Here is a 25,603-nt window from a genome sequence, read left to right on the forward strand (position 1 = left end):
GTTGCACTGGGAGAGGTTTCATCTTGATGTAAGAAATTTCTTATAGTAAGAACAATCATTCACTGGAACAACCTCCCCAGGGACATGGAGGTTTCCAAGATGCAACTGGACAGGGTGCTGGATAATCACGTCTAGGTTCCCTTTGCCACGAAAGGTTGGACCAGATGATCATTCAAGGTCCCTTCCAACCTGGGCTGCCCTATGATTCTGTGATTCTGTTTTAACATCCTCAGTGAATACTACCTCATGGATCTATCATTTGATTGATTTGAACTATAAAGATAATACTTAATGTAATTTAATAATTTTGTATGAACTTATTTAGTTGTATTTGTTATTCAACAGAAGTTCAACAGAATATCTCATTCTTTACATAGATAAATCCATTTCTGTTCATAAGTTACTTAGTATGACTGAGCTAAATTATGTTTCTGAATTGAAGTACAGTACTTAAAATGTTCTTTTAAGTATTCCTACAAAATATAATTACCTCAGAAATGTACCAGAACTCTGAAAACAAATGGAAAGACCTGAATGTGGGATATTGTATAAGCTATTTTTACAGTATGTTGACATCTTGAGGTCAGTAAGTCTCTGTGACTAGGCTGCAATATCCCCATATGACAGTATGACTATGCTCCCTTTTCCTCGTCTTTTAGGTTTTCATGTAATAAGAAAAATACACGAGTAAGCACACAGCTTTCTTAAAAGTAACAATGAATCCTTGTAAACAAGCCTTTTACTTATATCTTCTTTATAAAAGAAGGAATGATTCAAAAAAATAGTTTCCAGGAAAAGCAAGGTTGAAGAAATATAATTTCAGAGAGATGGTAACATGTCTTAAGAACGATGGTATGTCCCTGAAGTCCTGTCCAAAGACAGAATGCAAATTAAGAGACTCTCCCAATAAAAGTCCATACAAAGTGTTTACCTCTACATGGGAAGAAACAAAGAAGGTGACTTAAAAGCTTTGAAAAAAATTTTTAATAGTCTGTTTAAGGGGGAGTTTTGGCATGGGAGAAGGCAACAGATCCATTAGAGAATCAAAAATATCAAGATTGTGAGAACTTCTGTTTGGCATTATTCCCAGAGCGCAAAGCCACACACAAATAAATTCCTTACCATAGGCTTTATCCCAACCAGGGGGATTCTTTTCTCTCACTAGGATCTTTCCTTCAAATCTGGGTTTGACAAAATTCAAATGACTTCTTACTTTCATAAATGGTTTAAATTACATCATCAGTTTAAAACAAACAAAGGACTTTGGTTAAATTTATTTATCTTTTATCTGTTACTACAATTAGCAAATTAGATCACTACTACTGAAAGTTATTAGGAAAAACATATATACCTTTCTCTCTCTCTTTTTTCCTTCCTTTTTTTTTTTTTTCTTTTCAGTTGGCAGCATGTCTAAGATGACTTTCAGTATTAAAAACTACAATTTTATTTTTGTGGCTGTGAGTTAAGGTAAAATACAGGAAGGAGGAGAAGGATCCAATGTAAGTGGCAAAATAAAGGGAGAGGGAAAACACTGTTATAAATCCAAATGAATTTCAAATGGCGGGAGCAGGAGTAGCTCTTGAATGCGCTTTTGACTTCATTTTTCATAGCATACCTTTATGTTTATGTTTATGTTTCAGCAGTAAGTATGCAGAAAACAGAATAATTTTCCCAGAAAATGTTGTCACAAAAGCAATGGAACAATTGCTGCATCTCCTTCTCTTCATCTTAGAACGAATACACAAACCAGCAACAATTCTTTCCAAATAACATAGTTCAAGAATACAATAATGAATTAACAGTACAGCAATGTACTGATTTTAGCTGGGATAGACTTCATTTTCTTCATAGTAGCTGGTATGGTGCTATGCTTTGGATTTGTGATGAAAACAGTGTTGATAACATGGGGATGTTTTAGTTATTGCTGAACAGTGCTTGCACAGTGTTAGGGTGTTTTCTGCTTCTCACCCCACCCCACCAGCGAGGAGGCTGGGGGTGCACAAGAAGTTGGGAGGGGACACAGCTGGGACAGGGATAACTAAGGGATATCCCATAGCATATGGCAACATGCTCAGCAATAAAAGCTGGGGGAAGGAGGAAGGGAGACAACATTCAGAGTTATGGCATTCATCTTCCCAAGCAACCATTATGTGTGATGCAGCCCTGCTTTCCCAGAAATGGCTGAATGCCTGCCTGCCGATGGGAAGTAGTGAATTAATTCCTTATTTTGCTTTGCTTGCACGTGCAGTTTTTGCTTGACCTATTAAACTGTCTTTATCTCAACTCATGAGTATTCTCACTGTTACCCTTCCAATTCTCTCCCCATCCCGCTAAGGGGGAGTGAACGAGTGTCTGTGTGGGGCTGAGCTGCCTGCTGGGGTTAAACCACAACAACTGGCATTTCCATGAAATTTTAAACTTGGTTATAAGGCTAGATATCTCATGGATACCATTAACATAAACCCAAACCCCAAGACTCAAGACTGTTAGGGATACTTGCCTCACCTATTTCCAATAAACAATTTTTCATATGAATATCTGTAGAACAAGAATTTTACATCAGTATTCCTTCAGAATACTGCTACAAATCCATTTACTTTGATCGTTTCTAAGGGCTCTATTTTGAAAAAAATCATACTGAACATAAGCAGCTTGTTTACACTTGCTGGGTCCTTTACAGCTTATCCCCTCCTTTCATTTCTCAATCAGTTGCAGAATGTTAAAAGCTGATTCTTCCCTCAAATTGGTCTACAACTCAAACCTCTACCATAGAATCATAGAATGGTTTGGGTTGGAAGCGACCTTAAAGATCACCTAGTTCCAACCCCCCTGTCATGGGCAGGGACATCTTCCACTAGGTTGCTCAAAGCCCCATCCAACCTGGCATCAAATATTAGGTTTTCAAATAAGAACTACCGTACTTTGTTTTTTAAATACTCATACAAACCTTCTCAATTTTTGTCTTCAAATCTCTACAAAATCCTTGCTACAATCCCTATAAATACAAAACAGAACACAATTGTTGCCTATCATGCTGACCAATAAAGTCTCATTCTTTTGATAGTCTGCTATATTTATGAATTTTTTTCTCGTTTTACACTGAATCATAGAATATCTCAAGTTGGAAGGGATCATCAAGTCCAGGTCATTGCAGGACTACCTAAAACTAAACCATATGACTAAAAGCGTCATCCAGATGCTCCTTGAACTCTGACAGGCTTGGTGCCTTGACTGCTTTCCTGAGGAGCCTGTTCCAGTGACCGACCACCCTCTCAGTGAAGAACCTTTTCCTAATGTCCAGTCTGAACGTTAGATCGAAGACTTCCCCCGCCGCCCCAGCAAAGCTAGCATGAGGAGTTTTTCCCTAACCTGCCTCCATTCTGCCTTGGAATTCATAACTCACTGCCCCCTCCTGTTACGTCAAACCAACTGTGGCTACACACTAACTCGAATGACAAAACCAGTGAAGGTAAAAATCGCACTTCTGAATTCTTTTGGCTTCACCAAACATACAAAACATATCACAGAATGATGATAACAGTGTCACTCACACACATCAAAGTGTCACTCTTTGATGATGAGTTTCACTTTGATCTCTGTGGGGCAAACCCTGTCATTAGTATTTCTAGCCATCAATAATACATAACTAAAAAAGCAGCACAACATCAGAAGCTTTCAAAATAAAATGAAGATAATTTTCAAAACTGTTAAAAATGGAAATTAAAGAGTAAGCTTTTTTGAGTTTATCTCAGTACCTTCTTCCAGGATGGGTCGCAGCACAACGAATGGGATTTCCTGCAATGGTTCCATGTGTTTGTGTCCAGCACTCATGATCTTTATCTGGGGCAAGCAGACGACAAGTGTGCCAGGCATACTGGCCTGCCCATGGTACCAGCTTCGCACAGTCCCGGGAATGTCGCCTGATACAATAGTACTTGGGGAAGGCAGGCTGTCGTTTGGAAGGAATATACAACAAGATTGCACTTCAAGCTGAAAAAACAAAGCCAAGAAAGATTTCTCAGAAACAGATTACCATTTTTCCCCCCCCCGATGTGGAGTATTCCTCTTGGTCCAAAATCTCAAGTTACTCATCCATCGCAGTTGACTGAAAATAGTCTTTGCTTTTAGTTGAATTAAGAGGAAAGATGACACAGAATGTTGGAAAATAACATATTATTGTAAATTATGATTATGGGAGGGGAGGGAAGAAAAAGTGTGATTTTGGTGTGTAAATTTGATCAGAAAGGTGTTGCTATATAAACTAAATATACATCTATCTACGTTTCCACAGCTTTTTACAAGAAACGTAATTGAGTCAGAAAACATTCTCACAATAAAGCTGAGAAAGCCCTCTTTTTGCAGTTCATTAGCTTTTGTTAACAATAGCTAAACTTCTAGAACTAACCAACATTTTATAAGCTATACTTTTTATAAAGACTTCTATAAAGACCTGTTTCAGGGAAAATTCTGTCTTTACTTTGTAGTCAACAGTAACTAGCCTGCTGTCCGGGGTTCAGCTGGGATAGAGTTAATTTTCTTCTTAGTAGCTGTTATAGAGCTGTGTTTTGGGTTTAGGATGAGAATAATGTTGATAACACACTGATGTTTTGCTTCTTGCTAAGTAGTGCTAAGCTGTTGCTAAATAGTTGCTAAGTAGTGCTTACACTGATCAAGGACTTTTCAGCTTCTCCTGCTCTGCCAGGTGCACAAGAAGCTGGGAGGGGGCACAGCCAGGGGGGCTGACCCAGACTGGCCAAAGGGCTACTCCATACCGTATGGCGTCATGCTCAGTATATAAACTGGGGGAAGAAGAAGGAAGGGGGGACGTTCAGCGTGATGGCATTTGTCTTCCCAAGTAAGCGTTACGCGTGATGGAGCCCTGCTTTCCTGGGGATGGCCGAACACCTGCCTGCCCATAGGAAGCAGTGAATGAATTCCGTGTTTTGCTTTGTTTGCATGCACGGCTTTTGCTTTACCTATTGAACTGTTCTATTTTATTTTACTTCAATTATTAAACTGTTCTTATCTCAACCCACGAGTTTTCTCCCCTTTTACCCTTCCGATTCTCTCCCCCATCCCACCGGGGGGGAGTGAGCGAGCGGCTGCGTGGTGCTTAGTTACTATAGCTGGGGTTAAACCACGACACATGTCCAAAAAGGTTAATCATCAGATAAACTAGGAAAAATACAAACTTTAGTGAAAAACTGACTTTAAAACAAATGGATAGGCGCATACATACACAAAGAGAAAGAGAAACGAATAAAGTTCACGAAGTTTATACAGCTTTTGTCCTGTTTCCATTGCAAACCAGAAGCGGTGCATATGGTTTCATACGAAATAGCACTTTTTTGTCCTTTATTTTCACGCAATGCTGTTACCCTGAAACATTTCTGACCATTCTGCCATCTCCTTATGAACTTCAAGCAAGACTGAGTGAGCCCAAACCAAGAACTGAACTCATCACTACTTGTTAACTGAGAGGCAGTGTAAGCTGCAGACTGTTAGTCGTCTTTGGCTCTCACAAGTAATATTCTGCACCTGGATATCAAATAGCCCTAATGGCCTGCACACTTGAATGCTTTGTTAAGTGAGTACAAACTATGATTCAGTTCATTTCTTCACATTGTTTGGAAAAGTCGTGTACAAAATGTTGGACACAAAATGTTATTTGTAGCTGTGATAAAAGAACATTTGTTTGCTGTAAACTTACGTAATAGAGTCTTTCAATTTGACATCATTAACGACCTCACAGCTTAAAACTGATAACCAAGGTTTGTACTCCATACCTTCCTCTGAAGGCTAAAAGTCTCTCAAGACCGCAATAGTGATTTGCAATAGAGCTGGAATTCCTCAGCACTGTAAGTACTTTGCCAGCCTAGCGAGGAGAACACAGATATTCATCTTTATTTCAGCATTTTTGTGCCCTTTTGCTTAGACAAAATGACAAGAATTCACTGCAGAAAAACAAAAGTAGAATTTTGCAAAAATAAATACATTGTTACATAAAGTCTGTGTTTGTTTCTAGTTTTAGAACTGTTTGAGTTGTAAAATGAAGTTAATTACATCTTTGGTAAGTAGTTTATTGATCCAAGGTTGCAGAGTGTACTTTATTTATACTGGATGAAAAGCAACAGTGTATTGTTACAGATGTAATAGATTTGGATTTTTTTTTTAAACTGGTAAATTAGTCATTGTGTCAATTTGCAAAGATTTTTACAGTGACACATTAGATCGTTTTCTGGTCTATTAGTAATAGGTTGCAGGTCACGCCATTGTGGGATAATGATAAATAGATGACAAAAGAACTTATGATCAGTATAACTTTTGTTTTATCAGTGCATTTGCTGAGTAAACAGTTTATAACAAATCACCCATTCTTTATATATATATATATATATATATATATATATATATATCTCCATGATGATTAACATCAAATGCTGTCTGAATATACAAACCATGTGGTAATAATAATCCAAAAATTCCACCAACTTGGAGAGATACTATACTTCATCACATTAGCAGCAGCAGGATCTATAGGAGATGTTTTACAAAGTACTCTTGAGAAGAGATCTCAATACTTAGTGGAGTTTTTACACTTAATTTACAGTTCAGTACAGCTTTGTACTGAAGACAAGTTCTTCAGATCATTTTTGTTTTATTTTGCTTTGCTGTATCAAGAATATCGAAGTGGAATCACAACAGCTTCACTCCTTCAAATGCCTAAGGGAAATTCCTGTTTACATTGGCATTACTTTGCCATTCATTTTCAAACAACCGAATGGGAGTTGGACCATGAATTTTGGTGGGATTTACGTGATAGCATCAGGCCCTCCATACAGAATATTATAAATTTGCTTGCAGATATGGTTTGCTTACTTGTGTTTCATTTAAAGTTTCATATGAGTAAATGAATTTTGCAAAACATTATTGCAGGATTTCAAAGGCCAACACAATGAACATATGCCAAAATTCCACATTTTAGGGCAAATCATGCAATTATTATAATTACATGAGAAATTGCCAACTTGGATGCACAAGGGCCCAATAAGTGGAAAACTGAATTGCACCTGTTGAACTTCTCAGAGGCAGGTTCTGCTTACACACAACTATCAACTTTAATGGAATCTGTGTATGTTTATCTGACAGAATCTGGAGATCTGTCTATTAACAAGTTCCAGTGAAGGAATGGAAGAGTACACCTAAAATGATGGCATTATACGTTGGACAAAAGTGGGAACGTGTGCTGCAGATTGCTTCACCAATCGGGAAGTGCTTTAAAATATATGCAATCCAAATATCTTAAAATTAAACTACATCAATAGCATATATTAAAGCTATCATATAAATCTTTTTACACTTTTTAAATAACTGTTAAACTGTGTGTCTAAAATTGTGAATTTAATGTAAAATGTAACTGATTTATGTAACTGAATACAAACCTGCAGCAGTAAATCTTGCATTAATGTAAGGATCTGACAATCCAAGGGAAAGAAAATGAAGTAATCTGCCAGTAAGAAGTCCTCAAGCTGGGGGTCAGATCCTGTTCATGGAAACCATCTGGTTGGGACCCTCCAAGCCACACCAAACACAAATGATCTTTTAAAAAAATATCCTATTCATTAATGCTTCGCAGCTGCACTGAGTGTTACTTCATTTTTCCATGGCAACATCCTTTCTGTTTCAAGGATCTTATTTCAGTTTTGGTAGCAACGTGTTCTTTTGCCAATACTGAACACATTCATGTGTTAAAGAGAAGGAATTATTACAAATTCTTGAAACAGAATCACCCCCTATTTTCATTTCTATTATGTCAAGGCCTATACATGCTAAGTAACGTACACTAATGATAAACCAATGAAGTAAGCAGTATTTTCCCTTCTACTTTTAAAAAGTTACGCAAAGCATATTGCTCTAAGCTTTTACTAATATATAAGCCTAAAAAAGTGCAATGACTAAGACCTCTGTTGTATATAAAGGAAAGTATTAAGTTACTGGAATAAAGGGAGTATTTTTAATTCATGTTTTATAAAAAGAGAATGTTGCTCGATAGAGAGAACAGTGACATATACACTGCAGAAGAATTACATCTTCCTAACCAGAGGAGGGCAGGTGGGAAGGAGTTAAACAAAACAAGTGACACGCCATAGTTATCCTGCACAAGCGCAACAAAGAGGGACAGGTTGTACAACAGTCTTTACAGCCTTTCATGATAGTGAAACCCACATTTCCCACATTTTATAGCTATATAAACCAATTAGAGGCACTGAAGATGACCCACAAGGTGACACTCACATGAAGGTGTCTCCTGGGAAACGGCCCCTCTCCGCATTAATCATCATCCATCATATGCTCTCATCAGAAAGGCTAATGTGTGTTTCTGGGAGTTTCAGATACAGAATATGATCTCACAGTGACTCCCAATACTGCAAAGAACCACCATTACACATCTTATGTAGGGGTTCTGGTGCGGTCATTATTGTAAGACCTCAGCCTCTGACATCCAAATTAGCCCTACCCAGTTAGACCATCTGCAGTTGAGCCAGACACACGCTGCTAGAATTTTAAAAGGCAGGCCAGAAATCCATGTTTTGAAGCTAGACAAAAAGTAAAAATTATATAAATGGAAAGCAGAGCATGTGAGTAAGAGAGCAGGCTACCTGTACATACAAACGAGTATAATAAGCATCAGCTGCATTTCCTTTGACCACTTAAAACATAATGTCTTTGCACTACGCACCATTCCTATTCTTCTCTAAGAAAGCTTGATTTTGAGAAGTTTTTATTTAGTTATGGAAAATTTCATTTCTTGTCAGTTTGTGGTAAGTAACCAACTTAAGAAATCATCCTGTCTCATAACTGCTCGAAGCTGTAACTGCTAAGTTACAAGTCACAGAATCTCTTCCTGATCCATGAATAAATACCACTGTTCAAAGAACAGAAACTCTAGTCCTTACGTTTCTGTTCTTTCAATCAATGTTTCACCTTGACTAAGACTTTGTACAAGTTATATGCTTTAAAGAAAACACTATTTTCAATAATTTCAGGAAAGAGACTCATTTTTTCAAATAATTTCAGGGATATTTAAAGGCATGTGGAATATCTGGCTAAGTTTTATATGTAATAATTACACTCTTATTTAGTTGGCATTCATTGCAACATTACTCATTAATTCATTTGCTTTTAATACAGATCCTTCATTATTCTCACTGGAATTCAGCATTAACAACCAATTAAAAATAATTGTGTTTATACTGCTCCACAATTTTAGCAACTATTAGTATGAAGAACACGTGAAAAGTGAGTATTACCCTGCTACACAGTGTAACTGCCAAAAAGACTTCAAGGCTGCATATAAAATCCTACAACAACTAAATAATAAAAACAACTTTTTATAGTTAAGTATGAAAGTCTTTTCACTTAAATACTAATAGCTTACCACAACTCCAACGGACAAAATCTTCATGCAATATTCTATCATGAGCAAGCCAGGGCTAGGGCTAAGCAAGTACCAGCTCTGGATCCAAAATAAACTTTCCAGTTACTTTGGTTCCAAACACATTTACTTACTCAAACTTCCACTAAAAGAATAATCCTTTGATGATTTTAAGTTATGAAGTTCTGTTTTATCTGACGACAACTACAGACTTTTCTGTTCTACAATCGTGTTAATAAAAGAACCAGGAACATGAAAATAGCTTTAGAAAAAACCTTAGAGTCTAAGTACTCCAGCATTTAACCAGACAAAATATTCTAGAAATTTGCCTTTTTAATGCCAAATGATAATAAAATACAGAAAATGTATGAATTTAACATATAAATATATTTATGTGTTTAATAAAATGCGTATTATGTTTAATAAAATATCATACTGTACTTGAATTGAAAAACAGAGCCATAACCCTCATCATCTTACCCTCTATACATTGCCATGCACAAATTTCAGCTTTCCCATTTAGGCTGGTATTGAGGGAAAAAAGCTATATATATGCATTTCTGTCTTGAAAAATATGTTTAATTAAAATAGACAGAGGGACTACAAAAAGAACTGCAAGCATATCTAGAAATCCTTCATATTTCACTAAGGAGGACTACTGCATATTTGTTTGGAAGCACGTTCTTGGACTTTTCCTGTGGTGTTTCCTCGGAGTCTGTTGAAACTTTTCACTGGTAACATGTAATGTCCTTCTGGCAAGATACTGGCATATACTTTACCAAGTATGATCAAAGCATAAGGATAAAACATATCAGAAGTGTGTAAGCTGTTGTATGAATTCATAGGGCCATTTAATTTCAACATAGATAAAGACTAAAAATATAATTTCATCGTTATAATGAAAACTGAAAGCATGAGTACCTTACCAAAAAACCCTGTAAAAGGTAAATAAATCTAGAACCTCAAACACCAGAAAGAGTATCTAATACAAAAAAATTCTCTGCCAGTATTAGCTCTAATCCATGAGTGTTTTATGTCAAAGCAGCAATATATTTACAAATTACTCTCTGAGAAAACATGCGCCTATCACTGTCATCAACTTTCATCTCCACAAAAAAAACACTAGTTTGAACACGACTTTTTTTTTTCTCTATTTGGTAACAAGGCAAACTTAATCTTTAGCTGGTCAGTATCTTAACCATCCTTCGAAACAAATTCACTTTGCTGGTTGCTCACGTAACAAACGTACCTGAAAAATGTATGAGCAGAATATCTCAGTCCTGATTCGATTTTTCCATTTATAAAGGATCCAGCTCTTCATCCTCATTATTATATTATTACTTTTACTGTGACTCAAACTGTAAGCCTCATTTATATAGGGAGTCTCATTGTGCTAGGTACCACCCAGACACAAAAAAATACACTGCTTCCTTCAAACAGCTTACAAATTCTCTCTCTTTACTCCCCTTATCTAGCCATTTTAATCTCCAGTGGAGACAACATTAAGAAAGAAAGGAAAACAAGCAAAATACTCATGAAATAATGATGAAAGAGCTGGCTGAAAACTAAATAGAGTTAATAGAAAACATATCCTCAACTTCAGTATGTTCTGCAATCAAGTCACTAGTCTGAAGTTCTTGCTCAGGCAAAACTTAAACTTTCAAACTTTCTAATATTTTGAACCCAAAGTACTTTCTGCATGAAAGAGGAGTAAAATAGACATGGGTTCTGGGATGAGCCTGCATATAAATAAATATATTTCTTGGTAGGAAGAAGGAACAGGCATTCAACGATTACTTTCTGTCAGAAATAGGGAGGGGGGTTGTATTTTTTTATTTTATTTTAAGACAAAAACGTTTTTGCTACCATATGCTAGTGTACCATAAAATACCAACCTCATAGAATGCACTGTTCAAAAGGCACAGGTTACAATAATTCTAAGTTAGGGTAATTTCTAAGCAGGCACTTGATACATACTTGGAAGAAGAGAGTCCTAATTTCAGCACTTCTAAGCCATCTAGTATTTGATCATGCAATCATAACACTGGACTTCTAGCATGGCCTTTTTTGTGTATGGAATGCATACATACTGCCACATGAAAACTCTGCTTTTACTGATCAGCAATCGCAATCTGGAGCAGTCTACGACGAAATGGTTTAATCCAAGTGGTCATCTACTGGTCCTTTACGAAAAGGTAGACCAGTAAGCAGCTGAGCCATTACTGTATAACATGATATTGTATCATGCACTCCAAGAAAGTACTTATCATACACACTTCCCTCAAATATTTTTACAAAGGAAGCTATTCTGAAAATCTATCGATAAAAAAAGGTGTATAGCTATATTTATAATACAGAAAAGTGTGACAAGAGTTTTTTCTTCATATAATTTTTTTAAGGATCTTCCCCTTAGATATAAAAAAGTATTTTGAAAACGAATATTCTAAAACCAAAGCATTCTTTCCCTAATTTACTAAAAATCTCTATTTTATTTTTCATTCTCTAAGACTTTGAAACTACTGAAATAAGACAATAAAACTTGGGAGCTCCTTTAAAAACCCTCTAATAAAAAGCACTAGGATGCATAAAAAGTATCATAAAGCTTGGAAAGACATAGTTGTTTTTCCACTTCCTTTTCATCTTACCTGAAGTGTAAGGCGCTTAACTGCATTCCACACTATTCCAATAAATTCCTTCATTCTTTCTTCAGGACTTCTGCTGCTTTCAGATGAGTTCAGCATGGTTTTCACAGGAAGTGACAAAGGACGAGATTCTAATGCAAACAACAAAACTCAGTTACACGAAGAATATATAACTAATATACTCACTGGCAGCAAAGAAAAAGATTACTTATTCTAAATCCTAAAAGAGATTTTCTCTCACTGTGTCTCACTATGGACGTAATAATAGTATGTCTATTATTAGTTTTAAACTTGGCAATACAACTGTATCAGTTAAGCCTGGTGAGAAATGCAATGAAATTAAATGCTTAAAACTTTTTTAATGTAAACTGCTAAGAAAATATTATGAAGAATGCTTGACCCAAGCAAATTAAGACAGTTTTCAAAATGTGATAACCTATTTGGTGACGGGATAGCAATCCAAGAGGTTTTCACATACATTGCTGCCAGTATAATCTAAAAAAGGTTTCAGTTTTCTGAACTTGTTGTAAGAAATGAAAGACAGCCCATATTAAATTACAGCCTTTGATTTGTTTTCTTTAAAAAATTCACTTAACAAAACCTTGAGTATGATTCCAAAAAAAGGCATAAAAATTAAACCATTTTCTTACTTTGTCAACCTTAAGGACACTAAATTATGAAATATTTCAGCAAAATTTTTCTAGTAAAAAGAAATTTCCTGAAGTTGTTAGTTATTTAATAACATGAATATGAAAAGATTTTAGATAACAGAAGCGTTTAATTGAATATGAGCATAGTAGAACTTCAAAGGAGGACTAGTGAGGAGATCAAGTAGTAACTAGAAATTCATTGAAGACTGTATGAGTGGTACATAGTTCCTCCTGTCAACTCTTACAGAATATCCTCCTTCTTATGTTTTAGGATACCCACCAAATTATTGTCAGCTTCTTTAACATTTCCAGTTCTGGCCTACATGTTGTTGAGCTGACGAAACTGCAGGAATAAATCATGAAATCTTCATAACTTCATTTTAAACTAAATTGAAATCAGCATAAGTGTGACAAGTTATGTCTCCCAGTTATACAGCCAGGAGAAATTTGTGGCATACAAACTACAGAAAAATTCTTAAAACAAAATTATGCTATCATCTGAACTCAGGTGAGCAAAAGTATATGCCCTTTGATACATATCACTGGGTCTTCAGTCGGTTTTGATCATGCAAGGAACCACACAAGGAATTAAAAATGAAACATCTGAGAGGTGAATTTCTGACAAGAGCATGCAATGTTAATGCCACTTGAGGAATTAATTTGTGACATTTTTCCCATCGAGGCTAGGAAAGACCAGAGTTGATTAATATTCTAGACAAAATCCTTCAACAAATAGTATTTTTAATGGTCTGAAAAGAAAGAGAAGCATTAACTTTATTAAACTGATGGGGAAGCAAAAGATTCAAAGAGAGGTGGTCAAAAGAGTGAAAGAGAATTTTTATAGCTGCCGTATAATTAGTCCTCTCAGATATTGCCGAGGCTCCAATTATGGATCTATTAGAATGATAAAGAATGAAAATTGGACCATGAGAATGTAGAAAGTGTGACATTTCAGGATTGTTTGTTGTCAGCTGTGCTGGAGAGACAAACAAGTAAATTGTTCCTGTGGAAAAGCAGCGTGGGGTAGCTATTTCATAACATTTTCTGATGTGGACACTTTTATGCCATGCAGTGAGTATTCCATCCACGTTATGAATGGATTAAGTTAAAACAAAGACATTGAGTGAGGAATAGCTGTTCTGCTTTAACTTCTTAACCCTACCTCAGTTCACACCATCTTCTCTGTGTAGTCAGGCCCTACACTACACATATTACAAGGTAAGAATTAGGAACAGCTTGAGTATCAAGAAATAGTAAAATAAAAGATTTACTGGAGCGTAGAACTCCAGAATACAAGTGTGGGTAAGGGTGAGAATGGTATACAAAGTCACTGTGAGACTCTGGAATGCTTCAAGTCAGGATGAGCAGATAAATACAATGTAGAACTATATATTCTACAGCACCATCGGCAGGGAATATCAACATCCTACGTCACTGAACAAGTGCATTCCTCGTGAGTGGGATCTAAAACTAGGTTTTGTTCCAGTCTCCCGTGTTTTGTTCACTGGGAAACACACACTCTGCTAATTCTCTCTCAATTAGGGGAATCAACTTTCTAACGCCAGAAACAACTATCCGTGAATTAAACATAAAATTAGCTGGCCAAAGCATCACTTGTTTCTCTCCATATATGTATAATTCAAACCTGAAAAGCTGATTCAAATTCCAGGAATACCCATGACAAACAACAGCTTCACGCTAATACCCCATATTCAACCAAAAGATAAAAAAAAAAAAGAAAGCTTTGAAACCCTACAAACACCTAAGGAACCATTCAACCAGAAATCATGGAAAATAGAGAAGTAATAAGAAGTGTTTCAGAGTGGAAAGAAGAAACACGCACAGATGTAACTCCTGAAAAGAAAACAAGAAAGAAGTCCTCTGTTCATTTTCTTCCTGTACTGGTAAGTCCCAGAGTTTTGTCTGAAGGGATGCTGGGACAGAACAACGTCTTAATTCCCTGTCAGGCAAGGCCATCAGTAGATGACAGTTGCTAAGAGACTGTAGTAGTCTGGTGTGGCTATCGTGTGTGTTTGGCTAGTCCTCTGGAGTAGACATGTAGACTCGATTAGCTCCATCTGTCTCAGTATGAAGGTTAATCTCCTAAAATAATTATGCTACTCAGCTACTACTGAACTGAAAACCTAGGAACATTTCCTGGCACTGTAATCAGCCTTGTGTTGAAGCCAGGAGCCAGTCAGCAATAGCTAGACAGAAAATATGATTTGTTTGAAACACACACTGATGAGGAAAAAAAAGGGGAGGGGAGCTGCTTCAGGTTGTACAAGTCAAATTTTTAAGAAAAACAGTGTATAGAAACATAAAATATTCCTACTGTCATCTTCTAGTCCCCGTATTGTGTAATTGGTAGTTTTGTAAAAATATACACCACAACTATTTTAATCAACTATAATCACTCAGAGGTTGCCACACTCACCATCAATTTCAGAATACACACTGGTTATGAACAGACTTTTTAAAAAGGACTGATCAGATCAATCAGGATTGAGCTGCCAGAAGCAGTAGTTTTCATAATTCATTTTGCAATTCATGGTTAAAGTTTAGAGGGAGTTTCAAGTGGCAATCCTGCAAAATTTATCATAAACGTACTGTCTTTGTAGGAGATGCCACTAAGCAAGACTTATAGGTATAAATTCTAGATAGAGGTGTCTTTCTTATATAGACATATGCGTCCTTCTTTGCGTTTTTTAGCTTACTGGGAACTGGTTGCTTTAGAAGTCTGATCCATAAAATACTTAAAAGTTTTAAAAATAGAAGGATCTTTGGGGAAAATAGTGCTATTCTGTGCTATTAATACTCAGTGACTTAAGGAACATGAAAGGGAAAATACAACTTTTGAAGTGCAAAGATTTGGGGCAAATGGACATTTCCTCAAATAAATCAAAGCACAGAAGGTCACAGATCAGAGATTATCCACTACTGGATTGAGGAGTACTGATAATCTGTACCCACCACTGGCCTCATGCTTTCAGTTCCTCCTCTCTCCTGTAAGGAAAGTAATTGAAGTAAAGGGAGGTAAAATAAAAAGCTAATACCTTATTCCTAATTTGTATGTGGTACAGATCTATCATGTCTCAGCCCTCTGGCACAAGACGACTCACTTCTCCTGGCCCACTGTGTGCCTCAGATACCTTATGCATTAAGAGGGAAGCAGCTTCCTCCTGGTAGGAAAAGGTTATCCTGCTGCAGGCAAACCCATACTTTCAGTGATCCCCAAAAGCACGGAGAGCTCCTACTGAAAGACAAGGTTCATAACCAGACACCCATGCAGCAGCCTGCAGTAGGATAGTCTCTCCACCATCCCATCGTATGACCGTACTCAAAATGCATCTGTCATATGACCTCAACAAGCTGGGCAAGCTTTCCTTCCCACATCACATCATCTGTCATACAGCTTCTCACACATCAGAGCTCAGTTAAGCTGAGAAAAATCCTATTGCAAACTAATCATGGTTACTAAGAGGCCATGACAGCAAAACACATGAACATTAATAGTATTTAAAGGAAGAAAGAAATCAAAGGAAAGCGTACTGTTATCACATGGCTCTTTCTGGAAAGATTTTTCCTCTGCTAAAATTAGAAATAGTCTCCATAGTGTCAAAGAACTCATTGGGATTTCTTAATATCTATTCGCATTTTCATGCATTAGATATGGCTTTTTATCAGAAATAAAAGCAAAAATACCAAGGAGTTTGCAACAAATGCAAGCCATTAAGGAACCGATCAAGGGGTCTAAGGGATTAGAAATGAGATTAAAATGCAGTGGAGGAGAAAATTCAAACTTCAAACAACTCAGAAAAAATCTAAATGGACTACAGATTTTTTTTTTGTGGAAGATTAATTGGTTTCTTCATATGTAAAACAAAACAAAAACTACCCTCACCCCCTAAAAAAAACCCCACCAGCTACTTAAAACTTACTTGCTTTTTTCTGTAAGCCAGCAGTTTTTGGTTTCTACATATAATACAATGCAAAAGTAAAAATTCAGTGAAACTTGTTATATAAAAGCTTGTTTGTCCTTAGGTTTGCATTCCAATTTTCCTTGTAAGTCTACATATCTTTATATTTGCAACACAACAGAACTAAACACATATGTCTATACAGAGATATATGAAGGCATTACAAATGAGTCACACTTTTGTGTATATATATGACCGCCAAAGAAACAAATTCTGTTCTCAATAGAATGCATTTCCATATAATAATTTTGTTTCATGATTTAATATTAAAACATTATACATATACAAGAAATTGCAAAAAAACAGAGGAGTACCTTATTAAAAATACTTCCTATCTTAATGTACTATTTTTTCCCTACAATTCAATTTTAAAATAAAAAGTTAATCTAAGTAGCAGGCTCACTGACTCCATTAGGTGAAGCTCAAAGCTGTATTTACCAATATTTTCTGAACCATCAGTATCCATCAGAAGTGTTTCAGAAATATTCACATTTTGTTTTTGCAGTATCATGAGACAAGTTATTCCCTATATCCCCATTCCTGGATGACTGATATTTTCTAAGGCTAGACTACGATGACCTGTACATAAAAAAGTTTGCACCCTTCATCAGGATGCTTGAGAATAAAAGCAGTACTTAACTAACTTAAATAACAGCAGGAAGTCCTTTTAAGCATATAAAAATATGCAATATATTTGCCCACATACTCAATAGTCTTTGCATAAATAATTTCTTTACTGGACTTTGAGCATTTTTGCATTCTACTTTACTAATGATGCAGATAAAACATTACTTTTATCAATCAAGATGATAATTGAGCCACACAGTCCCTGACAACTAGCCAGAGCAAGTCCTTTATACCCAGGGAAACGGCAGCAGAGAGGTGTAGTGACTAAATTAGAATGGTCATTCAATGAGTCAGCAGCAGAGTAAGTGTTAAAACAGAGACTTTTGACTTTTTACCCAACATGCATTTTTCTAGAGTAACATATGTCAGTAAACAAAGACAAACGTGATATTAACATTGTTGTGCAAGCAGAAAGGATCTTTCTGTGTGAAAGTGAGTGTTGGCTAGGGAATGGCTATGGTCAGCATTTTCTCCCACCAAATGCTTAATGATTGCTGTACTGTTTCTGGCAAAAAATACCTATTTAGTTCTGGGAACAAAAATAAGAAAGGACTGACACTTTCATACAAATCAATAAAAGCCTTTCACAGGCAAAACTGAGCTACTGTATTAGTAATTACAAGAATGTGTTGCATGTGTGTTCATATCTGAAGTCCATACCTGAATTTATCTTAGTATCACTTACCATTCCAAATAAATTTTATACTATGAAGTAAGAATTTCAGCCTTTGGATTTGCAAGATCTTTTCTGGTAAATGCAGGAGGAATTCTGCCTAATTTTCTGCCTTTTTAAAAATACAGTGGAAGTTCCTTAGTCTTTTAAATATAATCTAAAAATAAACACCCATTCTTTTTCTCTCAACTTTGAATTTCTCCATACAGAAAGCGTGTTTGATATTGGCGTTGTGTTACTAACGTTTTTGAATTCCACACACTGAACTGAAGAAATCATGCCATCATAACACAAAAGTCAAACATTTTACTAGCTATGAAAACTCACAATAGGTATGTGATTGTCCAGCCATTTAAAAGTTACTATAAATCATCTGTGCCTGGAGACCTTCCTTTTAAATAATCCTTCCAAGAACTAAACCCCATTTATAAAAATATAAAAATCCTAGTATTTTCAGGCACCCTAGGTAAATGTGTGTCAGATTTAAATTCTTATATTTTACTTTGCCTATTCAGCATCTATTTAATTTCATTCATCTTCCCAAATAAATTATCAGTCATACATTTCATAGCAGGCATGAATAAACGATAATCATTCAGTTCATCGAGCAGAAATAGTGACCTACTAATTCAAATACTTCAGATAATCCACTGATTTCTCACCAGCCAGACTTCTCTCACATTTGCCAGTTTTTTTGCATTCCAACAGCTCATTTTAGCAGGAATCTAGTTCATCATTCTAGTTGTACTTTAGGAAAAAAAAATATCAGTAAGTGCATCCAGTTTTGCTAAATAGAGGTTATATTCTGCTACACTGTACTCAACAGAAAGTTTATTCACTTAAGATGGAACTTCAAATAAGAACATTAATGCAGCAGCAGTTGGTCTAAATAAAATAGAGACGACTACATTTAAAGCTTCCTCTCTTCTCCACTTATATGGAGAAGTATTTAATAGCAGTTCAGAAATATCGCATGTGTATACTTTGAAAGAACTTTAAGAATTACTTGAGTAAAGCTTTCAAAATCAAATTACTAACACTTCCCATAACAACCGAGAAGTTCCAGTTATAGTAAGTATCTGACAAATAACTTATAAACGTGTTATTATATGTACACTATCAAATGTTAGGAAGTGATTGAAAGGAAAGGTGGGGATCTTTCTTTTCCTGGTTTCCTATGGAATGAAGGCTTATGCAATCCTATACACATATGCATGCAACTCATTTGCTTGTCCTCTAATTCCTTTTGCATTTGCTGGTCAATACAAATAAAATTTGACAGGACAAATATCTCAAAGATACTATGTTTCTACAAGCTCTGGGAAAATAAGTAAGCAGGGTAAAGAAGGTAGAAATTGGCAATGGGAGTTCTGTCCTTATTAGAAATCAGACAATTTGTAGAGGACAGAGAATATAAAGGCCATCTCAGACGGAGTTTTGAACTTTCTTGTGTTGACACTATCCTCCACCTGCCTGAAATACAAATGAATAGTAGACTAGGTGTAACTTAGCACTTACGAAACTTTAAAACTCTAATTATTTCTCTGTGAGAACAACAGTTCCACAGAAAAAAATATCAATGTTTCAGAAACACGTAAAAGATTTTTCCAAACTGGAATGATTTCATGTCCTACTTTCTCTCTGTATGCACATACTGTTACGCACCACATACACTTCCTGCAGAATGAAGCAATGCTGGATTCTCTTCTCAGCTTTGAACTTGGGACTGATACTCCACAGTAATACTGAAATTGTAGTGGAATTAAATGACCGGTGCGCGCTCTGACCTGTGGACCTGATCAACCTGGCCTATGGAAAAAAAGCTGTCCAAAACCCACCACTGTTTAATTCTCTTTTGCAAATGCCCTTGCAATCTGTCCATCAGACATCGAAATGGAGCAATCTCTGGTCATGGGCATTAGACCTAGCCACGAAAACAACTTGCCTGCTGTCACATGCTCTGATGTACATTCACAACATGGCTGAAAGGCAGTCATCCCTGTACCATGACGAAATACCTGGCTGTTGCACAAAAGGGATCAGCAAAGTTTTATGTGACAAGCGTACTTTCAATTATGGGACAGGGCATTTAGTTTTCAGGTGCCTTTGTAAGAGACTGTGGGGCCTACTCCACCTGAAAGGTTCGTGACTTCTTATAGGATACATTAAATTCCACTTACCTACCTATCCTGTGGCTATAAGAAAAGTCAACTTTCAGGATTCCGAGTGAGAAAAAAAAAAAAAAAAAAACCTTTTCAGCCTCTCTAAAGTAACTTCTTCCATTAAAAGCGTTCCTCATACTAAAGAGCATGTGTGAGGCTACTTTTCTACTGTTACTGAAAAATTAGGTGCCACAGTCACTGGGTTACACCTCACAAGACAGTATCAAATTTGTGTCTGGGATATCATGGTTCCTTCCAAGCACTGCTAAATGTTGGATGTCACAGTAGATGTTGGTGAAAATAAATTTCAGTGTAATGGCTACAAAAAGACTTCACTAGGAGGCAGTAAAAAAACGCCCAAAAAACCAATTTCATCTTTAAGCATGGAAAATGTTATTGTATTTTTCAAACAAAGTGAAAATAATTATAATTATTTAATAACTTAATATGAATGAAATCTGCAAGTTATTTTAGTAACGAATGAGCAGCCATCTTGAATGTGTGAAAACAGACACTTTAATCATTATTCAATACTGTGCACAGGAAAGCTTTCAAAGACTGCCCTATCCATCTACTGCAGCCCATAATATCTTCCTGTATAGGTATGCTACATGTGAGAGAGAGATATATATATACACACATATTTATACATACATATAGCAATCATTTTGTCACTATCCAGACACAAGAGCTATGCTACTATGTATACCTACAGGTCTGCAAATCACTTCTCATTGAACTAACAGGGAACTACTGAATTGCTGAGAAGGGGAGAAGTGGGTGGATGGAGAAACTGAGGTAAATACTTAATACTTTTTTGTAATATTCTTTACCACCTTGCTTGTTCACAGCCACATCATACAAAATTTAAACCATATATTCTATTACCTTACTCTGTTTTTGAAGCCTCTGCGGTTGAGATTTATAAATAACTACAGTTTGAGACTTAAGAACAGAAACCTTGGATTTTCACAGACAGATACCATATAAATAGTAGTTTTGCTCTTTTCCCATGCTTCATTTTTGGCAAAGTGTCAGCAGCCATTAACTAATAAACTGAACTCAAGATCAATGTTTTAAATCATTTTACAGCTGTGATTACAAACTGCTTTCATTTAATACATAGGGTTGGTTCCTAGCAGTTCTCAAGGGAGCAACTGCTGAGATAATGCTAGACTTGAAAAGGATAAATTCAAAATCCCCACCTGAATAGCACAATTTTAGATTCAGTCTCATTCAATCTGCAAAGACTATGCATATGTGCTTGCTATCAATGTAGGAATTTCAGTTTTCTGAGGACTTAAGGCATCTGCAGCTAGAGCCCTGATGACTGAGAAATACAAGGCTTACAAGGATCGTTGCCCTTTTACCTAGAACGCTTTTGTAGCGCCAAGTAGCATTATACGTCCTAGGCCTATAATCAGTGTGATATTCCTGGTTTAAAAAGGTGAGACAAATAATGAAAGAAAACTCAGACAGAAAGTAGGCGAAATTAAAAGAAAGGAAATAAAGTGAAAAATTGTGGGAGTGAGGGACCCAGAAAAATTAGAAAGGAGAAGCATCACAGGCACTCTATTTTTAGCTTAATAAACTAGTCAGTCATTCACTATATTCCAGCACATTATATACCTGTAAAGAAACAAATTGTGAAAGAAAGGATCCATTGAAACTTCTCTGAGAATGAGATCTCGCATTTCACACTTGCATCCATCCAACCATTTTCAACCACTGTAACTGGTGGCTTTGTAATCAGAAACTTTTTTTTGTGACACCCATATACGTGTTAGTTTTTACTGTCCCCTGAATCTTCCAGTGCAAAGCCAATTCTGGCAAACAGGGCACAAGACGAACTCTACAGGAAAAGCTTCTAACATCGCATGAAGTTCCAGAAGGCTACACAGAGAACAAGCCTGCATGGCACTGCAGTGTGACATGGCTCTCCTTTCTTTCTTTAAGGGAAATCTGCGTGGTCTACTCAAGCAGTCAGATAACATCCTTTTAAATAATTCCATTAGTATACAAGGCTTTTGCTCTTTGGCATTCATTTTATATTTTTATTCCCCATTTTTGCACGTAAATCTCAAATACATCAGGTATATTACACGCAGCATTTTATCTCCAGAGTATAACAACTAGGTAGACATTTTAAAGCATAGGCTAGTCTTCAAACCAGCAGTGTCAGGCACACTACATCTTAAAAACAAACAAAGTAGACCCTCTGCTGTATGTATGTAGCTTCACTTACAAAATAGTAACTTTTTCAACACATTTTTAACAGTTGAGAATTAATGAAACCAAATTTAGTACTCTCTTCTTTAAAAGACTGCTTCTAATTCAAAAAAGAAAATGCTTAGTCAATGTTATCTCTCAAGAGAATTAGTACAATCACCTTTCATTTATTAGTGCCAAACTCTATGCCACAAAATTGTTTTGTAGAGAAGCCAAATATCTGCTTAATCACAAAAAAAACCCAGCATTTAGGCTAAACTTATTTGATAAACTGATTGAGTAAAGTAAGCGGTAGCTAACATGAAACCTAAAAATGAACTTTTCATTTTTGCGGCAATGTGTGTTGCACTAAGTAATTGAAAACACCTCTTGATATTGACTTCAAATTAAAAAGTGGAAGAAGTTGAGATGCACATAAATCCTTCTTTTGCTTTTAGGACATTATTTATAATTTATAATTTTGTTTTATCATTTCTGCACTCACACAAACCGAAAACAAAAGCAAAACTGACATTCATGGCATTTCTAGATTTTGAACAATAGCATTTTCTTTTAGTATACTATTCTGGTGTGATCATTCCTGCAGAAAAGATAATACTCAAGGTAAAGAATAACAAAGGCTGAAGATCAAAACTGGCTACCAAGCTGAGCAGGTACCAGACTGGGACACTAATTTTCAAACCTGAAGTACAAAGATACTTCTGCAAACTACATGCATACTTTTATAAACTGCTAATTAACACAAACTAATCTAGCATCTGTTCCTGCAAATAGGTGGTTTTGAATGTCAAATATTCAAAATTAAAGAAGTTTCTCTAGTGAATTACACCTTTAGGCTTTGTTGACAGGCACAGGTGAAATTAACCTCAAGAAGAAACAAATCATGTAATTTATGATGTTGATATAGCAGAACAGATGATAAATACAGTTAAAAGAAGAATATACATAGTATAGTCACTTCATTACAGGCAAAAATAAAGGAAATTCATAAATGAATGGTAAAAATAAAAGGATGAATGGTAAAAATAAAGGATATTCATAAATGAAACAAAGAAATCCTTGAAATGAATCTATTATTTTACTACCAGTGATAACATGGCAACCCACCTAATATTCAGCAAATAGATTTTCTGGTTTTAGTCCTTTTTAATCTCAAAATAACAGTTAACCCTACTACTAACGGACAAGATTGTCATCTCACTTTCAGCAGACATCATCTTGAATTACTTCATGATTATCTGGAAATAAACATCAATGCAAAGGAAAAGAGAATTTGTTCAGTGTATTTCAGAAGGATTACTAAAAGTTTCAGCTGGATAGTCACTTTTTTTGGATGATCTCCTACTTTACTACTTGCAGACAGTACTATATGAATAAACAGCCTAGTAAATCTCAGAAAGCCGTATCATCTTGATTAGTGATAACAAAGTTTAACTTTAGCACTCTTAAATGGCCAGAAAATATTCCTAAATTTAATAATTTCTTGAACTCCAGAAACAGAAGTGCCAACAAATGCATTTTCTATGGGAGAGTGATTTTCAAACCAGTGAATTTTAACTGTTCCTGCACAAATCTTGACTTCCGTACATGCCAGACTTTAAGCAATATGAACAGACTGACTGAAAGAGATTAATCACAGTGTATAAGGTCTGAAAAAATTATGGACTAAAATATTAAATACCAAGGCAAATAGCAGATATTCTATTGAAAGCACATCTCCTTTATCTCATTTTAGAAAATGTGTTATATGAAACTATCAGGACCCCAAAGATACTACCTAAATGATCATACCTGTTACTGTTTTTGTTTTGACAGGACTGCTGGCATACTCAGAGGCTTGATTTGATTGCTGCCTTGCCAAAGGTGCACTTCCAACTGATGCTTCATCCTCTTTTTTTCGAGTTACTGACACACCAAGTGGAACAGTTCCTACGGACTGCTAGAAAAAGAAGTGCCTTGTGAACCACTCAAAACCAAGCCACATTAATATTGAATTATGACATTGTCAGGAGAAGCATGTCTTAAACTACATATTTTGAAATGTATAGAAGACAACTTGAAACAATGATTAGAGCACATATATTTTGAAAACAAATTATGAAACGCTACATTCAGACTTGCACTTCTAATTCTTTATTTTAGTCCTGCTAGTCTGAAGAAAAGCTTTACGATAACAAAAAAGTGGAATATAATCTATTAACTTAAAATACCATGCTTTTTTGCCAATCAAAAAGCACATGAATAAATCTGGATGATCACCAAAGCAAAATAATTATCTAAATGTTTAATAGAAACTAGAAAATTTTAGCCAGATACGAAGATCCCAAAGTTTTGCTAAGAAATTTATCAACCTTCATTGAACTTTGAAAGAAAAGATGCATTGTTATTTATACATTATTATATTTGTTCCTCACATTTTAAATATAAAATTTAATTCTGACCACTACTGATTTTGAATTGTTTTGTCTTTCAAGCATATCAATAAATGACAACCTGCTCAAAATATGACACTGTTAAACAAAACTGGAGGCATTAAAATCTAGTTTGAAGGACTGCATCCTTATTTTAAGATTAGAAAAGAGTGATGTGCATTAATCCACATCGGTTAAGGAACTGGAGGTCCAGAAATGAGTACAGTCTAGTGGCTTTGTTTTTACGTTTTTTACTAAGGCGAGCTAGAAAAGACAAAATCATTAAAAAAATTAGATCCTCAATTTTGCTGTACAGTTGGCTGTTAACATTTTGCTGTAGCATTAACTGCTATGTAAATTGTAGCTGCATCCCAGTTGACAAAAGCAGAATATTTCTACCGTTGATTTTGCAGTGGGTTATCATTTAAAGATGACACAAGTTTTTTCTAAAGATCAGACACTAGGATTACATGCATCTTAATCAATTTTTGTGTAATTTAATTTTGTTGGTATTGGAGTGAAAATGTAATCCATATAGCTGGATAATGAGAAACCTCACACGTTGCATTAGGAATCTCTGTGGGAAACAAATTCGTGTGAGGCGGGCAATGTGCTTGTAAATTTTCTCCAATAGAAAACAGATCACTGAATCGAGCAGTGTGCAACACGTGCACGCATACAAAACCCCAAAACAAACAGAAAAATCATTTAATTGAAGGAAAATGAGTTCCAAACGCCTCCACCATTTTCCACTATAAAAGTAAATTAAAATAAGAAAGACAATCAACTATTT

At 35.7% G+C, this 25,603-nt stretch overlaps 1 protein-coding gene across 14 annotated transcripts in view; it reads right to left on the reverse strand.

Annotated features, from left to right (window-relative positions):
- The window catches only part of VPS13B (vacuolar protein sorting 13 homolog B), a 485,731-nt gene that overhangs the window by 236,535 nt on the left and 223,593 nt on the right, over positions 1-25,603 (reverse strand). For 11 of the 14 annotated variants that reach the window (XM_082316768.1, XM_082316765.1, XM_082316762.1 and 8 more), the window contains 3 exons: positions 24,191-24,338; positions 12,082-12,209; positions 3,756-3,990 (listed from right to left, as the gene is read on the reverse strand). In XM_082316768.1, the coding sequence (XP_082172894.1) occupies positions 3,756-3,990; positions 12,082-12,209; positions 24,191-24,338 (511 nt within the window). The remainder of the gene's footprint in view (positions 1-3,755; positions 3,991-12,081; positions 12,210-24,190; positions 24,339-25,603) is intronic. The other 3 variants (XM_082316760.1, XM_082316766.1, XM_082316761.1) reach the window with 1 other exon arrangement.

The sequence above is a fragment of the Platalea leucorodia genome (genome assembly GCF_965183815.1).
Source record: "Platalea leucorodia genome assembly, chromosome: 1".
NCBI classification, from domain to species: Eukaryota; Metazoa; Chordata; class Aves; order Pelecaniformes; family Threskiornithidae; genus Platalea; species Platalea leucorodia.